At 38.2% G+C, this 14,472-nt stretch overlaps 2 protein-coding genes and 1 long non-coding RNA gene across 3 annotated transcripts; 2 read left to right on the top strand and 1 right to left on the bottom strand.

The window, feature by feature from the left end:
* The first annotated feature begins 686 nt into the window (after window positions 1-686).
* Window positions 687-3,997, top strand: LOC141441829 (uncharacterized). The gene is made up of 2 exons (XM_074106712.1): window positions 687-1,658; window positions 3,059-3,997. The coding sequence occupies exons 1-2, from the start codon at window positions 1,242-1,244 to the stop codon at window positions 3,866-3,868; spliced, it is 1,227 nt and encodes a 408-aa protein (XP_073962813.1). The 5' UTR covers window positions 687-1,241; the 3' UTR covers window positions 3,869-3,997.
* Window positions 2,141-5,713, bottom strand: LOC141441830 (uncharacterized). The gene is made up of 2 exons (XM_074106714.1): window positions 4,101-5,713; window positions 2,141-3,020 (listed from the first exon to the last, which is right to left on the bottom strand). Exons 1-2 carry the CDS (start codon window positions 4,437-4,439, stop codon window positions 2,175-2,177), a joined length of 1,185 nt encoding a protein of 394 aa, XP_073962815.1. The 5' UTR covers window positions 4,440-5,713; the 3' UTR covers window positions 2,141-2,174.
* LOC141441834 (uncharacterized) lies at window positions 5,220-5,907 on the top strand. The gene is made up of 2 exons (XR_012452862.1): window positions 5,220-5,307; window positions 5,709-5,907. It is a non-coding gene; the product is annotated as an uncharacterized lncRNA (long non-coding RNA).
* The last annotated feature ends 8,565 nt before the right edge of the window (window positions 5,908-14,472 follow it).

Here is a 14,472-nt window from a genome sequence, read left to right as displayed (position 1 = left end):
TGGCTTGACATTGACATTTGTCGCAAACTAGTATGGAGTGACGTTTAAATCTGCCCACAGAGTTAGTGAATGAATGAAGCTAACTGGATTATAAATTTAACTAAACTAAATGTCTATACAGAAATGAATGAATGACGTGACTTGCCGAACGCCGAATTCCTTCGTTCGCTATGTCCACGGCTGATGCAACAAGATGGCGGCGAAATTTCTTTCAATGATGAATATTTCGAGTGTCAATACCTATTGCACTATTTAAACCGCACTTTCACTCACTGCGAAAATGACTTAACGCGCACTGATTTTAAAGTCTTAATATTAATTAATATGATGATATGTGAAGCGAAGTGTGCGTGCGGCGCCCGCCGCCGTGCCGAGATGTGATGAAGTACACGCGCCCTGCGACGTACTTTATCGTGCTGATTCTTCAACGTTAGTCTAACGTTCTTCTCCCCTCATGGGTTCACCAAAAATGTTGGCAATTCTCGCCCTGAGAACTGTCGGGGGTTGATTTGATAAGACGTACGTGCGCACCCTGCGTCGTTTACGGTTAAAACTTAGACCAAAACGCTAGCCTCGCGGGTTCGAAGGGCAGGCCGCGCCTTGGTTTTAGCTGAATGATGATGATGCCGATGTGAAGGTAGACTCTCTCCCAAGCCCCTGGGATCGGTCTGGACAGCTGCCGCCTCCTGTAGCCAGCTGCCGCCGGTTTCTTGTGAAGGGTTGAGGTTATGTCGATGAAATTAAACCGCTATTACGTTCACCACTATATTTTCACGTTACTGACACCGTACAAATCCTTAATTCTACGAATATAATTGAGATGACCTAAGATTACTTAAATGACACAAATTGACACTGAGAGCTCCGCTCTGACCCCGAGATCGTTATTGACGTGCAACGTCTCTCACTGACTTTGAATGACTGCCGAATAAAGCCGGGTACTCATTAGCGAGCTGTAACTGTATCCTGCGTGATACCGTAACGAGGTTCTAGTGTGTACGCGTGTTACAGCTTAGGCTCGTGTTGTCGCCCGAACGCTTTCACCGAGCGTACTCATTTTGCGAGTTGTAACTGTAACCAAACAGATACAGTAAAGCCGGGTCCGCTGCGACGAAAATCTTTACAAAACATTGTTTGTCTAACATGTTAGCCAAACATGTTAGTAAAAGTGCCCGTCCGTTGCAACATTAATTAAAAAACGTTTTTGTTGTTCCAAACATTGTTCACGCACAAAATTTATCATGAATACCGACGAAGAGGACGTCTTATCTGTGTTGGCGGTGATGGATCTGATCCAAAGAAGTCAAAACAGGAATAGATTTCGTGTCAGGCCTTACTTGCAGCAACGCTCGTTTAACATATACCAAGAATTGCAAGTTGAAGACAGATTTGGATTAAAAAACTTTTTTCGCTGTTCAGAGAGTGATTTTGAAGAACTGTTATTATTAATATTGCCAGATATACAGAAAAAAACAACGTGGCGGAATGATGTCATTCCACCTGACATGAGATTAGGTGCGACTTTACGATATTTAGCGACGGGAGACAGCTACACCAGTTTAATGTACCAACTGAGAATATCTAAACAACAACTGTCAGAACTGGTTCCAGAAGTGTGCATGGCTCTTTACAAGAGCCTAAAAAATTTATATCTAAAGGTAAGCAATTTTTATCTGTAATAATTGTACATTTGGGGCTGTGGCTTGTTTCATTTGAAATTCATCACAGCTTTTTTGGCCGGGATACACGAGGCTTGTTTTTCAAGCCAGAGTAGCAAGATAGTGCTAACTAGTAAGCTAGCAAGCTAGTGCGTCTATTCTCGTGTATACAAAACTAGCCTGCTGTCAGGCTAGTAGTACCATATGTTCAAAAGAGGACAGTATGACTGACTTACTAGCTCCTACCCTAGCTTGCTATCCTGGCTTGAAAAACTAGCCTCGTGTATCCCGGCCATTTTGGTGAAGTGAAACGCTGCGAGGAAACCTGCACATATCTATGACGCCAATCAAATGTCATATAGGTACTATAGGCTTTTGATGATGAGGTGAGATTTGTTTACATATCATGTAAAGTTGAGAATTAAAATGAAATATTCTTTGGGCACAATAATATTTATTTTTAAGTATAGTTACATCTTATAGCTACGTTGTAGTCTTAGGTAACTTTACGGTAATTTATTTATTGAATTTTAACAAATAATCAATTGCTTCCGTCGTTTCTTGATCGCAAATCTCAGTATTTTCCATTTGAGCAGATGAAGAACTAGGCCTAACTATGGTTTTATTATCTATTATAAACACTGCTGGCAGTTCCTCCAGATTATTATACTGTGATGGCTTAGATTCTCTAATTAAATGTCCATCATTTGATAAACCTATAACCGTATTTAACGGACAATATGTAGGCAGGGCATTATTTGATGGTGATAACATTGCTGATGACTGCATTGGTTTTGACTGTCGCAAGTCTGGCTGTACGCAGACCGATGTGCCAGCAATTTGAATTGATGGCTGCTTATTGATGGTAGATTGTACTTCATGTATGTCTGACTGTCCATAGAAAGAAGTGTTTGGTTCTGTATCATTTAAAGTCATAGGCGACTCTGGGTTTTCTAATAACTCGCAAGAATAGTCAGAATAATCACTCGTACTGGTAGTAGATCTATGGTTAAGATTTGCCACTTCACAATTGTAGAATAGAGTTTGGATGTCTAATTTTAATTTGCTTTGTTCGATTGGCCGAAACTTTTTTAATTGAGCAGCAACATATACGCCAAATGAAGTAACATCATCCAAATCTGTACTCGATGGTTGTCTTTCTTTGATGGCTTTCAAAGTTGACATGGCCTCAGAATAAAGGGCGGTATTTCTATTTCTTTTCTTATTAGGAAACTTAGATGGCGGTGGCAGTGCCGTCGGGGCTGGTAGCGGTAGCGGGGTTGCTGGTGGCGGTGTCGGTGTAGCTGGTGGCGGTGTCGGCGTAGCTAGTAGTGATGATGACGTGCTTTGTGGTGATGGTATCTGAAATATAACAATAACATTTATTTATTTGTTCACAGATGCCTTCAACTGAGGCTGAATGGAGAAGGATATCAGCTGGGTTCAACTCTAGGTGGAATTTTCCTCATGGCATAGGTGCCTTGGATGGCAAACATGTCATAATGGAAGCCCCAGCAAATACCGGCAGTCTTTATTATAATTATAAAAAAACATTTAGCATAGTACTTCTTGCTATGGCAGATTATGATTATAACTTCATTTATATTGATGTTGGCAGCCAAGGGAGAATATCTGATGGAGGAGTCTTCCAGAATTCATCGCTGTCCCGAGCCCTAAATAGTAATACTTTAGGATTGCCTACAGATGAACCATTGCCCGGAGAAGAAGTAAATTTGCCATATGTTATATTGGCTGATGCTGCCTTTCCATTATCACACCACATAATGAAACCTTACAGCGGTGATCATGAACAAGGTTCACCAGAGAGAATATTCAATTACAGATTAAGCCGAGCTCGACGGATTATAGAAAATACCTTTGGTATATTAGCGTCTGTATTTCGGGTTTTTAAAAAGCCCCTGACTGTAGAAGTCAAAACTGCAATATCGGTCATATTAGCTAGTGTAGTTTTACACAATTACCTCAGAAGAAATAACATCAGCAGAAACTTATATTCACCACAAGGCACTTTTGACACTGAAGAAAATGGTAACTTGATACCTGGTCAATGGAGAACTGAAGCACAAATGGAGGGCTTGCAACCACTACCACGATTACCAAGACGAACAGCCGTAGATAGCCAGCGGATTCGAGATAATTTTGCCTCATACTTTGTCAGCGAGAGAGGAATGGTTCCATGGCAGTATTAGTATGTCATCTTGGCATTTATATATACTTTTATATTATTGTTTCTGCTTCATTGAAGAATAAAATATATAACTAGTTATAAACATATTATAAATATAAACGTAGTTGCAGTTTTATTATTCTTTACGTTGCAAATCATTTTAATAGGCAGCAAACAAGATAACCTAACAAATTAATACTTGTAGGTATTAAAATGTTAAATAATATAATAAGTGTGAAAAAATAAGTACTTACCATATCATCTTGTAAATTGCTGACTGAATTTTGCGGTATATTAAAACATATCATATTTGATATTTCTTCGTATGCAAACCATTTTGAAATGTATACATCTTCTGCTCCGCTGCCCGTTTTAAGCCCAGTAACCTTCTTCTCTCTGTTATACTGTCCACGAAGGCTTGTCCACTTTGCCAAAACCTCCTTTGCAGTGATTCCAAACACTGATGCAATCTCTTTGATGGCATCCTGCTTCTTATTTTTAATTTTATGGTCACTAGAAGACACATCCCAAATGACGGGCCGTTCCTTTATTAATTGGATAAAGAACAAAGTCTTTTCCTTATTCCACTCCATTGCACATCAAGTCAACAATCAAATCAATTAAAATTAATTCAAAGATGACAGTTGACACTTTGACAGGACAACCGAGACCGACACAGTATGAGGGCAAACACAAAATAACGCTGCACCCCCCTCCGCAGGCGAACGCGGGGATGTTTTCCATCCGTCGCGGCAAACATGTTTGAGTGTTTTTGCTAACAAAAACATTTAGACCACGCCCCTATTATGTTAGAAAAACATGTTAGGTGTTAGAAAAACACAAAAACACGTCGCAGCGGACCCGGCTTAACGAAGTTCTAGTGTGTACGGGGAGTGTAACGAACGTGGAGGCCTTCCCTGCCCTCAGTTTTAGTTTATAACTCCACAATGTCGGACGAAGTGTCTCTCGCCTGTGCAGCATACATACTTATAGATGCCTTTCTCGATGATCATAAACGGCCAAGTTTTAGTTTATAACTCCACAATGTCGGACGAAGTGTCTCTCGCCTGTGCAGCATACATACTTATAGATGCCTTTCTCGATGATCATAAACGGCCACGAAGATGGTGGATTCATAGAATGTATCGAGAAAGAAGTGATCTACTGCTCATATTGAAAAATCAAGAAATAAGTGGTCATTACAAAAATTTCACAAGAATGAGAGTAACTGACTTTGAATACCTTATTAATTTAATCGGTCCCAAAATAGAACGAAGAAACACTGCATTTCGAGAAGCTGTGTCGGTTCAAGACAGGTTAGCTGTGACGCTAAGATACTTAACTACTGGTGATTCTTTTACAAGTTTGCAATACCTGTTTCGTATTTCCAAACAAGCCATAAGCTCGATTATACCAGAAGTGTGTCAGGCATTAATAGGAACATTGAAAGAACAAATCAAGGTAAGTAATTATTTAATGGAATTAATAATTAATTATACATAGTCTTCAAAATTCATGTCTGACGAATACTCGCTGTTGTTGCTGTGAGGAGAGTATGGTGAGTTATGAGAAGAATTAGAAGGGCCTGCTGTGTTAAGTCCACACAAGGAGTTTCTTTATTTGTAGCGATGGAAGAATTTGAATTACGTGGAGATTGTTGGTTTTGTGTAGCAGAATAGTAACCATAACTTTGCATAGAATTGTAATAGCCTTGATCCCTTTCGCCCTTTGATTCGCGACAAAAACCGACAATCGTCGCGTCGCTGCGAGTCGCTCGTGTGGCGTTCATCGCAGGTTCGCGAACCACGTACACACTATGTTTTTGGTAACAGTAACGGTAACTGTAACGTGCAACGTTACAGGTTCAGAAATGAGTACGCTGTAAACATCGGCTCGCTGCAAGCCCGACGCGTACCCGCTCGTCTCCCAGACCTTGGACTTCAGGAAACTCGTAGCTCTCGAACGCTGGCTGGAACTCGCTGAAGCTCGTAGCACGTCGAGTTGGTTGGTGAAGTAACGTTTATGCGAGATTTTAAGTTTTAAATAAAATAAACTTTTTAACTCACTGATTTTATTTAATTTTACAAAATTACAATATCGCTTTAGTACTTCTTACTTCAGAGAGATGGAGGATAGAATGATCCGCTCCATTGAGTTGGGACTTTATATACATGATTCGTTAGTGGGGGAAAACAAAGACGTAGGCTAGAGGAAACTTACAAAGTAATCATCTTCAGCTATTAATATTTATGGGATCGCGTAACTAATTAGCATCGCTACGCTTTGGTCATGTACTCACTAATTTACGACTGGAAATCGAGATAAGCGGCAATGAGACAAACAGTTGCTACTTTGTATTAATATTCAAAGGTTTGTCAAAAAGCTAATAAAATTTATAAATTTATAACATTGTTTATGGAGTTTTCAAATTACGTAAGTAGCGCAGAGGTTTTATCAGGGCAATCAAGTACTTAGATGGTTGGTAGGCATTGGGCATACCATAACTCCTCCCTCCTTAGAGTAAAATTATCTAATTGAGCTTTAGGTCGATTGGGTAATTTTGCAAATCAAATGTCAAAGTTAAACAAGGTTAGAAAAATTAAAAATATCTACATTACCTTTGTTAGTATTAATTCTTTAAAACATACAATATCCCTACAATATAATATCCATACAATATCCATGGGGATTACTATAATTATTAAATTATCTAATTCTGAACAATTAAGAATTAATGTTCCATAAATGTCTTTTGAACCTTAGGTTCTTCACTCACTTGACCACTGGAAGTTCACGTTAAATTACTTTTCACTTTTATTCACTTTCACTCGAATTTTTCGTTTTAGTATGTCCATGCAAATATCATAACACACTAACAAGTACTTTTATCTGGAAGAAAGTACATATATGTGTGCCATATTTTTAACATGTCATTTTTCTTTTATTTCTTCCACATAGGAAATTTTCAAAGATTTTGAGTTGATAGTGTCGTTCCGGACATTGACAAAAGACGATCTCATGATGTACTGCAGTTTAATCAAAAGAAACATCGATTGCTCAATGGCTTGAAGGACTAAAGTGACTTCATGTCTTTATCCTGTCCTCTGAGGATGTGGTAGTTCTTTAAGACAAGGATAGGAATGAGAGGGATTTGGAACAAAAATATACTTAACTTAATTATAGCTAAAAGTTACTCACTTAACACAATACAAATTAATATAATAAAATTTTAAACTTGAATAACTATATTTATGTGCGCTTTGTATGCGCCCAAGAAACTAACTAAGTTATGGGTCAGCGCGTCATAAAGTTTACAATGTAAGGCAGAAGCATAGAACTCGCTTGGCTGCTTGAGAAATGAATACTTTTACTTTTTTATGAATGATAATAACTGAGTACTGTTAATAGTATGTTAATAGATTTTTTTTTCCTTTTTTTTTATAAAATTATGTAATTTTTTTTTTACTTAACAATAAAAATAATATGTATTTATTACTAAGTCAGATCATTTATTCGAATATGAATGATTGAGTGAGTGTGTGAACACAAATCCATATTTATCCAATTGTATATTTATTTACACTTTTAAGCGTATATTTTCTCGCAAGTGTATTTAATTGAATACATTAAATTATTCTTTTATGTGTCATTAAAGTGTCCTTTTGTAGGGCGTTTTACATTTTGGTACTTTTGTAGTACGACCTCTGATTTCAACAGGGATCACGTTACGCTTTGTTTCACCTATTACTTTCGCTTTTTCGTATATGGGTTTATCCTTTCCCTTTCGTTTGTTTACTAATTTGTGTGCTTGGTTCAATAGGGTTTTTATTAATTATTTTTTCCTTTTGGATTATGATTTTATTAGTCAGATATTCATATAATACTTTCATTCTTTTTGCGTGGTCGCGTATCATATGTTGAAAGTATTGTTTATCGAATTCTATATCGAACGAGTTTTTACTTGCGGTATGTCCTAAAATTATTTCGAATGGAGTTAATCCCGTTGTTGAGTGGATCGTGTTATTATATGCTGTTAAAGCGTACATCATAACACTAGAGGCGTCAGATGTTTTTTCTGGTAGCGTGCTATTCGATATATCTCAATAATGGTGCTATGGAATCTCTCTACAATTCCTACAGAGTTTGGGTTATTAGGAGTTCCAATATGCAGATTAATTTTGTATAAAGCCATTAGTTCTTTTATTAGTGAGTTATTAAACTCTGATCCAGGATCACAACTTATTTTACCTACTACTCCATACATTGAAAAGTATTTTAAGAGTGCTTTGACTACTTCAGGCGTGGATCTGTTTTGAATTTCCACGGCTTGTCCTAATTTACTGAAGGCGTCAACGAGAGTTAGATATAACTGTCCTTCAATTGAAAATAAATCTATGAATATTTCCTCGAAAGGTTTATGCTGCGTTTGAGTCAATTGAATTGTTGGTTTTAATGGGTGTCGATCGTATTTCATACGTTTGCATAAATCACAGCTTCCTATTACGGCTGAGATTGTATCACTCATTTTCGGCCAATAATAATTTCTAGAAAGTTTAGCAAGTGTTTCGTTTATTCCCCTGTGACAAGTTTTTCCTTCGTGATATTGTAAGATTATTTTCTTTTGTTCGTCTTCGTTATCAATTATGGTTACTCGCTTGCTACACACAATGAATGTAACGTTTTCGAATAATTGAGGTGCTACGTCGAAGAAAATTTCTTTTAACTCGTTATATATGAAATAAACGTAATACTTTTTGTTATTTTTTATATGATCTATCAAAAATTGTCTCATGATTGTTGGGGATGTCTAAAAAAAATGACCCAAGGTTTTTATTTATTTTTTTGTACAGAAAAGTCAATTATAAGAAACTAAATTCAATATTTTTTCATTTAGTTCACTACTTTTTTCAAAATTAATTATTGAAAATATTTTGATTGGTGACGTCACAATTCGATAAAGTGCTACCACATAGCTGATTAGTTCATGACTTTGTCATGTGGCACCCTCTATATTTTTATTTTTTTTATCTGTGGTCAAGTTTAGTGTCAACTGTCAACCAAGTTTCACTATTGTCAATCCGTTCCATCCTCGTAACATAATTGCTTTTCCCTGGATTCCGATTACCCTAATATACTTACTCGTCGACCTATGCTAGTACCTTGGACTGAACCTGCTTATTCGTTGAACTTTGCTTGCCTCTGGATACCGAGATGAATTAAAAAATGTATTGTACCAAGTTGCACCAACACTACTAGCCGTAATAGTAAAAAAGCTTTTGTGCACGTAAACAAGAACTTCAAAAGGCTATGGTGTTATAAATTAGATATCGATGTCGATTCAAAACGCCAGTGTTATTGCTGTGAAGATCATCTAAACGTAAGTAATTTATTTTATACACTTACTAACCTACAAATACGAGTATCACTATTGTCGTATTTGCAGAAGATGCACTATCATGCATTCAACTTGAGTCATCCACCTCCACTTTTAAAAATCAAGCAAGTGACAGATATACTAACCCCAGTTGACCAGCAAAAGTGGAGGTGGACTGGTCACATGATGAGAGAAAAACAAGAGAAATGGAGCAGGATCATAACAGATAGGTACGAAGCAGGGGAAAACAACAACGGAGATGGGAAGACGAATTAAAACTCACAGCGGGACCCAACTGGAGAAGAGTGGCTCGCGATCGAGTACAATGGAAGCAACTGAAGGAGGCCTTTGCCAGGAGATATGCAGAATTAAGAGATATTCTATAAAAAAAAAAAAAACTGATGAATATGAGCAAAATATTGCAATAGTAACTGGTCGTTATTTGGAAGGCTGACCCACAGAGTACATTTTTATAAATGGCATCGCAATGGACGGACAAATCCGCAATACCTCTCTCCCAGCAACACCAGTCATCGACCAGTCATCCGCGAACCAATTAAAACGAAAAGATCCAAGCGAGCCAAACGACTAGTTACTACCCCGAACCCCTCACGAACGACGGACAAATCCGCAATACTTCTCTCCCAGCGACACCAGTCATCGACCAGTCATCCGCGAGCCAATTCAAAACGAAAAGATCCAAGCGAGCCAAACGACCAATTACTACCCCGGACCCCGAACCCCTCACGAACCTGCGACCTTTGCAATCTTATTGGACACCGTACCTGCGAAAACGACGACTTGCTTTCGATAGCGGATTTTCGATCTGCTGCTGCGATTTTTGCTGCGATAATACAGTCCACTAACAGCGACCTGCGTTTCATTTGATAAACAAGATCCCGAAGCTGTCGTGTCGACGACAGTACCATTTCGTTATTGCGCTGGTAGTTTCAAAAGTAGCTGTTAAAAATCAAGCAAGTGACAGATATACTAACCCGAATTGACCAGCAAAAGTGGAGGTGGATTGGTCACATGATGAGAGAAAAACAAGAGAAATGGAGCAGGATCATAACAGATTGGTACCCCAGGAATGGTAAACGAAGCAGGGGAAACAACAAAGGAGATGGGAAAACGAATTAAAACTCACAGCGGGACACAGTAACACAAATTAAAAAAACAATAAAACCTCTCCCACCACGGCTCGTCACCGAGGGAGAAAATGACCACCACCCTCGAGCCCAGAAGCTGGAGGAGGCCCTTGCTAAGAGACAAACTGAATTGCACCCAATTCAGAATAAAGGGGCTTATTATTATTATTATTTATTGTTATTGACAGGAACTGGCCCGGATCTGTTATAGTAAAAGACAGACGCAGACGCTTCAACATACACATATGCACATTATATATTAAAAATTGTACACCATAGTTTAAATTGTGTTAAACTTACAATAAATTTTCTATATAAAAATATTTTTAGGCCGTGATTTTTGTTTTGAGTTAAAGCGTACTCGTATAACCTTCTTGCTTAAGCCCTTCTTAAGCCTAAACCTGAGGCCGTATTGCCTGACGTTTCTCACGCTCGCGATCACAATGAAATGACAGATTTCCCATACAAAAACTGTCATTTGAGTGCGATCGCGAGCGTCAGAAACTAAAAATAAAAAACTAATTACGCCTTTAGGCGTCATACACAAAAAAGGTCCTTGGGTTTTATTTATGACTGCATGTTACGACACTGCTTACGAGCACGTGTACCAAAAATATTGGATCTAGCCTAGCGTGGATAACCGTATAAAGCCTTCGGTCTTCTAAACATATTTTTGCATTTTCTACTTGCTACTTTAGTTTATTTATTCATTCAAGCCATCATTACATTATAATGTACATAAATGTCAGTTATATGAATTTGTATTGAAATCGATTTGTATTTGTAGTGTTTATTTACCTTCAACTACCTACCCGCTATGCGTCCTTCTACCGACTACCAATGTTTGGTGAAATATTTGAAAAAAGTGCAAATAAGTGGTAGTCAAACATAATGGGGTACCTAAAACCCTGGTAAGCTTATACTGGGATCAGCCGAAGCACGTCACAAGATCCTTCCCGTTAGCTGGGCGTTAATAGGATCAAAACGGGCTTTATTGGGGACGTGTCCACGCGATTTTACCTAACTTATCGAATTTGCAAAGCGGCTTACACTTCGTTAACCGTCAACGTAAAACGGTAGGGCGCACGACGCCGCTACAACGGCGCGGTGGCCGTATAACGTTCACGACGCCGTATAACGTGTACCGCGCGGCACCGTGCCGCGTCGTGCGCTACACCGTTTTACGTTGACGACGCCGCAACGTGGACATGTGGCCGGGCCCTATATTTCAAATAATGGTATTGTATTATTAGCTCTTACGTGAATTCTATAACTAAATGTATCATATTAATCATCCACATATTCTTAAATGTTCGATACAGAAATCGAGGCTAATTTTTTTGTTTTTTAAGTCCAACACTGTTTCAGAAATGTGATCATTCACTTCCATTATTTCGCTTTTTCTTTTAGAAAATTCATTTTTTCTTATTTTTTCTACATCGTTTTCATCATCCGTTGCATTATTACAAGAAGTTGAATAATGTTCGGTTTCGGTTTCAAAAGTTTATTAACCTTGCTGTGCCACCCCTCGATAGCATTATTTGTGCGGTTAACTTGATTATGACATGTCCACCGGCCAAAATAAATCGATTTTGGGTCCATCCATGTTTTATAGAAGTATTCGTTAAAAGATTTTGCAATTTTTGTTTTCGGTCCTTTATCTAACTAAGGCGAACAGCCACGCGTCGAGTAATTCCTCAAAAGGCAAATGTGCCAAGGCAGATAGTCGCTTGATATGGACCTTGCCCAGTCTAGTCTTCTGTAGGCCACATTGTCTCGCCTTTCTCCAGAGGCATTTCGTGAAATGGTAGTAGCATCCTTGGATCTCTACACCTGGACATGTATCTATAATTGCTGACATGAGCGATTTTTCAAAATCCACTTTAATATTGATGGCATTCCAATTCGTTGCTTGACTTTTTATGAGTCTAAATAGTAAGCTGTATGTTTGTTTGTTCTTATTTGGCAATAACGCGTGTAATATTGGTACCACTTTTATGTTTTCTCTATCGCTACCGAGGTCGACGTGTAGCGTCACAAGCTGGTAAAAAATCCTTTGGCATGATTTAAAGGTCCCGTCTATGTAAAACATCTTACCCTTCGATAGCCAAGTTTTTAATTCTGGGCATGAGAATACTAAAATCCTGGTATTCTTTTCCGTGTAGTCAGCAATCAACATGTTTTTAAATTTGTTGGGTATTACAACATCAACAGCCCGTTTATAACTTATATTTTTTATGCCTAATGCCTTATACCGTTTCCGGTATAATTTTTTTTTCACATTTTCAAAAGAGGAAATTTTAGTCACTTTATCTAAACCGGCATCTTGAATCTTGCCGGTAACATCCTCATAAATCTGTGCCACAGGTGTCATTAAGCCATGGGCGACTTTTTCGTTAATGGTGTTCATGTGCTTTTTTATTTCGCAAGTAGCATAGTTAGCCTCATGATTATGAGGAGTTTCGCTAATGATAACGGAACTTGTTTCATTAATTGTCTTTACTACAGCATAGCACTTACTTTCTACACAACGCCATAGGATAGTGTCGTCTTTATTCTTTCTCTTAACGCGGTAACTATACCCAGCACGTATCATTATTCGGCCGCCTCTTTGTGAAGTAATAAATTCAATTGCATCTGAACTAGATGATGGGGAGCACGGTTTGTACGGGTATGGCTGCATTTTATTCTAAAAAGCGATAACTTAGAGACGAATAATCGAGCACGCAATATTTGTAACCAAGACTCAAATCGAAGTCGGTATGACACTACTGACATATTAAGAGTGATAAGTAATAAGATATTGCAAGCCAGTAATAATAATAACTAACAATGTTACGCAACCTCTTTACATTAATGCGAAAGGAACTTGAATAAGGGGAATCCCCCGTAATTACCGTAAAATGGGGTAAGTTGGGTCGAAATAGAAGTGCAAACTTGAATAAAAGGTACACTCTCCTGTAACCACGAGAGCGAAGCTGAATTGACCATAAAACGGCAGAGAGTGGTCAACTGAGCCCGCGGGCTGAATTGACCATAAAACGGCAGAGAGTGGTCAACTGAGCCCGTGGGATGAGTTGTCGAGGCAATGGCTCGAGTCACCCACGAAAAAAATCAAAAGGGGCCATTCAGCCCGCGGGATGAATTTTATGTGGGATCAGTTGACCATGAAGGGGTTATTTCTTTTAAATTATTTTCCTATAATAATACAATTTGATTTTTTAATTGATTTAGAAGACCTAAATGTAGTATCTCACCAGAGTCTAACAAAGTAGTATTTAAATGCATTGGGGTTTTCAACAACGTTCGGCTATCCTTTGGTAAATTCGGACAAAATGGAGAAATAATTCTTAAAAGGCTATCAATGGCATTGTGTGGGATACTGTGTTGCACAGTGGCCCAGTGCCTTAATTGAGACGGCAAATCATGGATAATTTCAGAGGAAATATTTTGTATTACGGGTGGTGTTACTTGATCACAAGATAATTCCAGTTCAACCACAGGGGCAACGGGGAGTTCACATTGGTTATCAATTTTAGTGCTTTTTCCATCAGAAACAGCCATGGCTGTCAAATCTGATGATGTTGTTGATATAGGAGTCTTAAAACTGTGACTTGATGTAGATGGTGAATTATCAATAGTTTGTAACGAGATGCATGGATTATACGTGCTGTTATGTATTTCTTTTAAAATTTTATTCTTATCCTCTTTAAGCCTACGCAACATTTGACGCCGACCAACCTCAAGACGAGTTTTCCGTTTCCTTTCAGACATCTCTAGACCGATTTAATCGCTTCTTTTCTCTCTCGGGTGCATGCTTAAGCCAGACCTTGATGCAGTCTTCAATATTCTTCTCCGTTGTCGTCGAAGTTGAGACTTTAATAGCTTCTGTAAAAGAAATGACTACATATAATTTTTAATTGAAACTCAGTTCTCCCTATAATAATAATACCTACTGCTGAGTTTCAATTAGACCTAATTTCTTATCTGGCAATCACACAGCATGAGAATGTATTGCGGTAAACGGTACCCCCTCTCAACACAGTTAATCCATACATGACTATTAAATTGTAATACATGCAGTCTTGTCTTCTAGTCACTGAC

This window comes from Choristoneura fumiferana, chromosome 24, assembly GCF_025370935.1.
Source record: "Choristoneura fumiferana chromosome 24, NRCan_CFum_1, whole genome shotgun sequence".
Classification (NCBI taxonomy): domain Eukaryota; kingdom Metazoa; phylum Arthropoda; class Insecta; order Lepidoptera; family Tortricidae; genus Choristoneura; species Choristoneura fumiferana.
This window is presented reverse-complemented; position numbering and strand designations above follow the sequence as displayed.